Source organism: Mandrillus leucophaeus, unplaced genomic scaffold, assembly GCF_000951045.1.
Source record: "Mandrillus leucophaeus isolate KB7577 unplaced genomic scaffold, Mleu.le_1.0 Scaffold40, whole genome shotgun sequence".
In the NCBI taxonomy this organism is placed as follows: Eukaryota; Metazoa; Chordata; class Mammalia; order Primates; family Cercopithecidae; genus Mandrillus; species Mandrillus leucophaeus.
Genome location: NW_012104254.1, coordinates 8131613 through 8140615, shown reverse-complemented (window position 1 = coordinate 8140615; position 9003 = coordinate 8131613). Strand labels below are relative to the sequence as shown.

The window sequence follows — 9003 nt, the reverse complement described above, 5'->3', positions numbered from 1 at the left end:
GAAAGGAAAGGGGAAAGGAAAGGGGAAAGGAAAGGGGAAAGGAAAGGGGAAAAGAAAGGGGAAAGGAAAGGAGAAAGGAAAGGGGAAAGGAAAGGAGAAAGGAAAGGAGAAAGGAAAGGAAAGGGAAAAGAGAAAAGAAAAAAGGAAAGGAAAGGAAAGGAGAAAGAAAAGAGAGAAAAGAGAAAGAAACGAGAAAGAAAACAGATAAAAGAGAAAGAAACGAGAAAGAAAGAGAAAGAAAGGAAAGGAAGAAAGAAAGAAATGACATAAAAATAGTAAGATTTTTGGTAAGAACAAAGTGATAAAATACTAGCAGAGAGATAAAAGATAAGAGGTGGTCATCAAGTAGAACACCACAAACATCATTTATTACACTAACATATTTTAGAAAATAATTTAGGAAGCAAGACAGAATATTTCTTAAAATTTATGATAGGTGTCGAACATCTTAAGAAGCAGAACAGATTTAAACAGAGTAAGTCAAAAGCAAGGTAATTTATTCAGGGGCAAAAGTCCTAAAAATGTAACTTTCAGAGATACTTATCCCACCCATCAGTAAATCGATTTTTAAAGTCTCTTCTTTCTTACTAGGTACTCAGAGTAAGGCATTAAAAAAAAAAAGATTTCTCCAGGTTACAGCAAATAAATATAGATAAATTAAAATTTAATGAAAATGTTAACAAAACTTAAGGCCAGTATTACCTCTATTTTCAAATAGAATCATAGCTAAGCACTAGTGCTTAGAATCACACTAAGCACTAGCTAAGCACTAAGCACTATTAAAAGGGTAAAAAAGAATGTATGAGAAAGTGGAGGTGGGTATGTATATAAAACAAGGTTAAATCAGGAAATGCTCTAGATGCAACAACTGTCCCAGCTTCCATATATTCATAATTTAAAATTCATAACTCAAAAATCCAAAAATATACTTTGATGAAAAATACACAGTAATTTAAGGTCAGCGGATAAAGGCTTAAGATTTGGTAGTTACCCAGGAAAAAGGGGGGAAAACCACTTTGGTTATAGAGATAGTATATATTTTAACTTGTTCAAATCTGATTTAGATTATACGAAAGTATTCCAAAAGATGAATATTAAGGATTAAATTGAGAAAAATAATTTGATATATGTCTGCTTTATAAACACGAATATTATGGAGTATATTGTATATAAGCACACATGTATAAACAGACATAACTGTGCTTCTCCGACATTATTAAAAATGATGTAATTAAATGATATATTCAGTCACAAATATCCCAACTTCAGTAATAAATAAATAAAGCAGATAAATGTATCCCAGATGGAGGAAAAATGGTTATGGTTTTAATAATCATTATGAATACCAAATGAGCTAAAAGATGCATAATCTAACTTAGCATCTTGGGCTTAGGTAGAGACAGCAACTGTACAGAACCTGAAGGTGCTACGGTTTGACTATGTGCCCTGAAGTTCAACGTAGAAACTTACTCCGTATAGCAAGAATATTAAGAGGTTGGGGGGATGCAGGCGCAGTGGCTCATGCCTGTAAACCCAGAACTTTGGGAGGATGAAGTGGGCGGATCGCTTGAGGTCAGGAGTTTGAGACCAGCCTGGCTAACATGGTGAAACCCTGTCTCTACTAAAAATATAAAACTTAGCCAGCCATGGTGGCAGGCGCCTGTAATCCCAGCTACTCAGGAGGCTGAAGCAGGAGACTCCCTTGAACCCAGAAGGCAGAGGTTGCAGTGAGCCAAGATCGTGACACTGCACTCCAGCCTGAGCAACAGAGCAAAACTCGGTCTCAGCAGGGTAGAAAAAAAGAAAAAGAGGTAGGGGCCTCATGAGTGGATTAATGCCATTATTGTAGGGATGGGTTCATTATTGACAGAGCAGGTTCCTGATTAAAAGGATGAGTTGAGCCCAATTCTCCCTCTCTGTCTCACACGCTCACTTCTGCCTTCCATCTTCTACCATGCGGTGATCCTCATTCGATGCTTAACACCATGCTCTTGGACTTCCTATCCTCTGGACCCAAGAGCCAAATAAACTTCTGTTCATTATAAATTACCCCAGTCTGTGATATTCTGTTAGAGCAGCAGAAAATGAAGACACAAGATCATTGTGTTTGGATACTGAAAGTGCTACAAGGAGAAGTGCAAATAGGTGGATCATGGCATGTTTCAAAACTTAGAAAACACTGAGCAGGGCGCAGTGGATCACACCTGTAATCCCAGCACTTTGGGAGGCTGAGGCGGGCGGATCATGAGGTCAGGAGATCGAGACCATCCTGGCTAACACAATGAAAGCCCGTCTCTATTAAAAAAATACAAAAAATTAGCCAGGCATGGTGGTGGGCACCTGTAGTCCCAGCCAGTCAGGAGGCTGACGCAGGAGAATGGTGTGAACCCGGGAGGCGGAGCTTGCAGTGAGCCAAGATCGAGCTACTGTACTCCAGTCTGGGCGACAGAGCAAGACTGTCTCAAGAGAAAAAAAAAAACTTTCAAAACACTGGTACTCAAGAAACATGGGCTCTTATCCTCATAAAAGAATGTGGGCTCTTAGCCAGCAGGTTAGGTACATGACCATATTTCTAACTCCTTCAGGTATTCTAAAACATTTAAATAAAGGATGAGTGGCCCTGGTACACTCTCTTCTCTGGTCCTCCCATAAAAATTTTCAGTCCTCAAATCCACAACCCACTCATGCTTCTTTCCTTTCAGCAGATAACCTACTTTCACTGTTAAGTAAGAGAAAGGGTTAATAGATATGCAAGTTCATCTACCCCAATTCAGGGGAAAGATGTTCCTAGTCCTGTCTATGAATAACCCTGCCCACCCAGGGTCTGGATTTCACCCATTCGTTCCTCCTCCAGGAAAAGATGTTTGGTTTTGTTTCTCTGTTCCTCTCTCTTCAGCACTTTGTCTCCAATACAGCTCTGCTATGACTCTTTCCTTAGCACATGATTTGTCAAGCCTGTTTGACTCTAGATATTGTCTCCTTTCCTTCACAGTCAAGGTTCTGCCAAAAGCAGTCAATATTTGCTGTCGCTATTTCCTCATTTTCCAATTTCTCCTCAACTACAATCTGGTATTTTGTTCCCATTAATCTACTAAAATTAAGTCTAAGTGTAAAATTCTTAGTCACTTTTTACAATCACTATCTTAACTGACTTCTATGACATTTAATTCTACTTACTATTACTTTCGGGTCTCAGGACCCCTCTATAACTTTTAAAAAAATGTTAAGGACCCCAAAGAGGTTTTATTTACATGTGTATAACTATCGATCTTTAACCATTTTAGGATTTTAAACAAAAACATTATAACACTAGAATATACTAGTGTAAAAGAATAAAAATGAATAAATCAGAGTGATATCACACGTTAAACAGCTTCTGGAAATTTTCATTGTGAATTCATGAGATAATGAAAGTTAAAAAGTCAAATAATGTGTTAGCACTTTTATAAAAAAACACTTGACTTTGTTGACTCCTTGGAAGAATTGCAGGGGATCCCTAGGAATCCTCAAACCACACTCTAAGATCTGCTTATCTACAACCAAGCCTTTTTAATTAACACCTACGCCAAAGACCCCTAGGTCTTCTTGTCTAGCCTGATCTCCTTCCTGAGTTCCAGATAGCTTCTACTATACCATCTACACTTGTTATCTTCCTTCTGTGATGCCTATCTCAAAGGCACTCTAGCTAGATCCCTTTAAATCATCTTAGGCTCCTCCCTTTCCTTCTTTATGCTAATTTCAAGTCATCAAACCCTACTGATTCTACTTTTTAAAAGCCTAAGGAAGTCTGGGCTCAAGGGCTCACACCTGTAATCCCAGCACTCTGGGAGGCCAAGGCAGGCAGATCATGAGGTCAGGAGTTCGAGACCAGCCTGGCCAACACAAACCCCATCTCTACTAAAAATATAAAAATTAGCAGGGCACGGCGGCGCATGCCTGTAGTCTCAGCTACTTGGGAGGCTGAGGCAGGAGAATTGCTTGAACCTGGGAGACGGAGGTTGTGGTAAGCTGAGATCATGCTACTGCACTCCAACCCAGGGAACAGGCAAGACTCCAGCTCAAAAAGAAAAAACAAAAACAAAAAATCTAATGAAATCTAGAAGCTTGTTAGAAATGCAAAATTCTACCCTAGACTTACTGTCATAAACATTAAGTGATTCATTCGCACAGAATAGTTTGAGAACCACAGCCTTAGGTGGTGACAGTCTCAGTACCCAAAGTTAGAGAATCCGAAGAAGGCAGAGCCCAAACAGCAAACTTGAAAATACTAGTTAGAAGTCCTTTTATCTCGAGTTTTTCCTCCTAATATTAAACCTTGAAGGTTTTAAAGTTTTATAAAGAAGGCAGTATTCCTTAACAAAGTGATCTTCCTAACTTGGGTTTCATGTCCCTCCAATCCAATCCTCTACATTGCTATCTGCCTTTTACCTCTACTTTGTCTTTTGTTTCCCCTGTTTCAATGGCTCTCTACCTGAAGTCCAAATTCCTTACTATGAAATACAAGGGTCTTCAAAACCTGACCCCTGCCTACCTTTCCCCATTTCTGCATATACTCCCTCTATCAGAAGTCTGAAAACCAGGGGAATCACCGAAGCAGCTGGGTATTTTTTAAAGCTTTTCGGGAGATCTAAAGAGCAGTAGCGGCTAGAATCACTGTCCTCTCTTAAACTAAACTATCTGTCATACTCCCATGTAAAAGCAAACACAGATCCTAGTCCCTCTGTATACCTTCTTTTCATACCTCGCTCTGTCTTATGGGATGAATTCACAGCCTCTCTTAAAAACTCAATTATCATCTCTTCTTTGAAGGAAGACTTCTTTCCTTCCTTTCCCCTACAGGCAAATGAAATTGGTGTTTCTTGCACTTTGCTTCCATAGTATCTTGTGCTTGTATCTGTTACAGCACAGCCTACATTGTTCATGAAGCAGACTGTCTAAATGTTTGTTCTACTAAACACTGATTTCACTTGAAGGCAGGGATTGTATCCTATTCATCTTTATACTCTCTGTGATTAGGCAGAGACTATAAGTTAATAGATATGCAATAAATGTTTACTGAAAATACCCTGAGTTTTCTGGAGACTGCTGAATGGACCAGGAGTGATGTAAAATAAAACAAAATCAAAACAATACCTTCCTACCTACCATCTTCTTTCATTTACAAGAGGAAAAACTTTTTCATTCTATTTAATTCCACATTTACAAACAAAAGTCAGATTCATATATAAAATAAACCGCATACAAACTGAAATAAAAATTTCACTTGAAGTAGATTAATCAACCTAACAATGACAATTGGATGCTTTCCAGTTTTAAAAGTAAGGGTAGAAGAAAACAAGAGGATTCTGGATGTCTGAAAGACAGGATGTCTGAAAGGAGGGAACAAAGTACAGAAAAGGGATTGTAGTGAGTTAAAACCATCACAAATCCTAAGAGGGATTCAACAGAAAAAGTCCAATTGGTGAACTAGAATAGGGTATGCATATTAATTATATTAAAATATGGATACAAATTTCAGGAATCCAGGGTGGGGTAAGGGTGGTAGGAGACAGCAGTTTAAAAAAAAAAAAAAGTAATAAACTGGCTGGGTACGGTGGCTTACGCCTGTAATCCCAGCTACTCAGGAGGCTGAGGCAGGAGAATCGCTTGAACCTGGGAGACGGAGGTTGCAGTGAGCCGAGATCACGCCACTACACTCCAGCCTGGGCGACAGAGCGAGACTCTGTCTCAAAAAAAAAAAAAAAAAGTAATAAACCTTCCAGTACTATTTGCTCCCAAAACCAAAAACTACTATTTTAAAAAATGTAGTAAATCAGAGAATGGATTACCAAAATAGTGACATCAGAAGACAATGAAATACTTCATAAACTTTACTACTAGGAGTACTAGGAAAAACCGAAGTACTTCTATCCTGCAATTGCAACTGTTTTTTCTCATGTTTACTTAATGATCTATAAATATCTGTATTTTGATATGTATAAAATTTCATCCCAAAGGAATTTATTAAGGTATCAACTATACAGATAAAACCTGGGAATCATTTTCCAGATAAGCAACTTCTTAAATGGAAAGATACACTAAAATAATAATAATAATAATAATAATAGTAATGGTAATAGTAATTATTTCTTTGAATCTTAAGGACAATGTATAATCTGTAGTCATTTCTGTGCCACTAGACTTAACCATTAATTTGTAAAAATCCAAGACAGAGAATACAGAACAGCAAAAGCCAAAACATTTTTCTTTCTTTTTTTTTCTTAAGACAGGGTTTCACTCTGTCGCCCAGGCTGGAGTGCAGTAGCACAATCATGGCTCATTGCAGCTTCGACTTCCTAGGCTCAGGTTATCGTCCCATCTCAGCCTCTGGAGTAGCTGGGACTACAGGCACATGGCACCATACCCGACTAATTTTTTGTGTTTTTTGTAGAAACGGGGCTTTGCCATGTTGCCCAGGCTGGTCTCGAACTCCTGGTCTCAAGCAATCCTGCCTCAGCCTCCCAACATGCTGGGATTACAAGTGTGAGCCCCCGTACATGGCCCAAAAGATTTTTCAAGATTTTCTATTGCTGCCCCAAATGTCAAAACTTCAGTACAGATAAAGCTAAGTATATCTAATGATTAACCAAATTGTGTTTCATTGCAAATGCCAGTATGGTCTTTTAAGAAACAAAAACATGTTTTAACTAAAAATATAGCCAAAAGTGATCCTTGGACTCTTTAAAGGGAAGCTGAATTCTCTTATGGACTAATTCCTCTGAAAAAATCCAAATACTAAATCTGTAACTTATATTTGGAATATGGGTACCTATAAAGAACATATAACTGTGATAAGTGATCTTACTTCCACCATGTTTTGCTTTTTAAAAAATATCTATCAAAAATATCATATTTAGTGAACAGAAAAGAGAAGTATCTAAAATTATTTTATTGCTCTTCATAACACAAATGCCTATGAAAGAGGAGGCAGGTGAAATTACTAAATATTTCCAATTCTGGGAAAATATCAAGAAATGTTCCAAAGTCCAGGAAATATAAAGTGAGAACATTCTTGATATAGTTTAAAAAAAAACTCTGACTAGAGCTAAACCTACAATTTTCAAAGACTTAGTATAAGTATGTTAATTTTTTAAAAGCTAAACTGATAATCTGATGCTACAGGGGCTACTAACGCTTACCTCAAGGGAACCTACTGCAGATAAAGTCCCGTCACTTGCACAGTCCTTTCAGCTGCCTGCCAGTTGTTTCTGTGGAAGGGAAAGCCTGATGAGTGAGAGCCCTATGCCATACTCCTTTGGAGTGTCAGGGTGCCTGCACAGAACTGCACGCAACTGTCTACCTAGAGATTTCTAGATGCTTTCAATAACACAGAGCTAAAAAGATGCCACCTTTGAAGTTCCCTTTCTTCTGAACAGTGAAACAAAATGCCTAAGAGTCTCTGAGTGCTAATGAACTACTGGTATTATCAAGGTGATAGGTCTATACTAACCAAGTAGAAAAAAGACAAAAATGGATCAAGTAGAAATAAGATTGACAGGGAAAATACACACACACACACGTGACAGAACCGTATCATCCAAGGAGAGAAAAGGCTACATCCACAAGAGTCAAGCTGTAACATCAACAAATGAATGCTAAAACCCACGGAACTTCCTGTCACCCATTTTTAAAATATGTCAAGTATATCATGCTCAGAGTAAATTATACCATGGATCCAAATGCCTGCTTGTAAAATCCCAGATATTTTCTTGGTGGGATCAGTAAATGGGTAAAAGGGGGAGGGATTAAGAGGGGAGGGAATTCTTCAGATTTTTTAAAATACAAAAAGTGAAAACCGGCAGCATGATTCCATAAGAAATTCTAAAAAGAGGGAAAAAATGTGTATCTGTATCTCAGAAAGTACATAAACTCTTACTAAGGATCAAACTAAAAGGGAAGAATAAAGAGAAATAATAGAAAACTGGGAAACCCAACATACTTAAGAACCACCTTCCTCTCACAGAATTATGAATGGCTAATAACTGTCTTCAGTAAGAAGATATATTCATCATTCATTTACAAGTTCAGCTACATAACCAAAGAAACTGTATTTCTTTCTAACGCCAAATGCAATCTTCAATCTGAATGTTGTGCTTCGTAAGGCAGAACAAAACATTCCTATAAGAAACTTTAAAAGCATTAACCTTTAGCAAAAGAACTGATGAAGAAACAAAAAACTAATTAAAACGGTGATTCCAGCTTTTACTTTAATAGCACCATATTTAAACTGAAATTACTTACCTCTGATTCTTTGTCACTTAAAGATCCCAAGCTTCCAAAACTGTGATTAGAGCTTTCGTTATTTGTTGAGGCCTGTTAAAGATTTTTTAAAAAGTAAAAATTAGGAGTAATTTTTTAAAGCACTGGGAGTAATTTTAAACAAACATATTACAAAGTACATAATCTATCTTCATAAATAAAGTATAATTTCTTTAAACAAGGAAGCCAAATGAGGTAAAAATAAATACTAAATTCTTAACACTATAAATACTCTGAAAAGTTTTATCAAGTCAATAAACTTCCGCTGTGTTTTAGGAACTGACTTCTATTAGCTGGTTTTTTAAATCCCAGTTGAAAAGCAAAGGAACTGAGCCATTGTTAGAATGACAAGATCCCTAAAATTATTACCCAGTGTATTAAAAACTAATGCTACCTTTGGCTGAAAGTATTATTTGGGCTCTTCAGGTCCCTTGACAATTATCAAATTCCATCACGTTTGAAACACACCTCTTTGCCTTTCTCCGTATTAACAAACTGTCTTGTTTTTTTTTTTTTTTAATTTGTTTTAACTCGATCTCTTCAAAAAAATCTTTGACCATCTTGACCATTTTAATTAATTGCTTTGCTCAAGAACGTCTCCATTTCCTTGACAGTATTTTTGAACTGTAACCAAGAAAAAAGAGCTAACATTCTGTAGCATGATGTCTGCTTTGTTTCCAATATGCTTCTATGATGCTTCTATGC

The 9003-nt window shown here is 37.2% G+C and overlaps 1 protein-coding gene across 1 annotated transcript in view; it reads right to left on the bottom strand.

Moving 5' to 3' along the window:
• The window catches only part of TLK1 (tousled-like kinase 1), a 170758-nt gene that overhangs the window by 83218 nt on the left and 78537 nt on the right, over positions 1-9003 (bottom strand). Inside the window, exon 3 of the mRNA XM_011991939.1 lies at positions 8281-8352. Within this exon, the coding sequence (XP_011847329.1) occupies positions 8281-8352 (72 nt within the window). The remainder of the gene's footprint in view (positions 1-8280; positions 8353-9003) is intronic.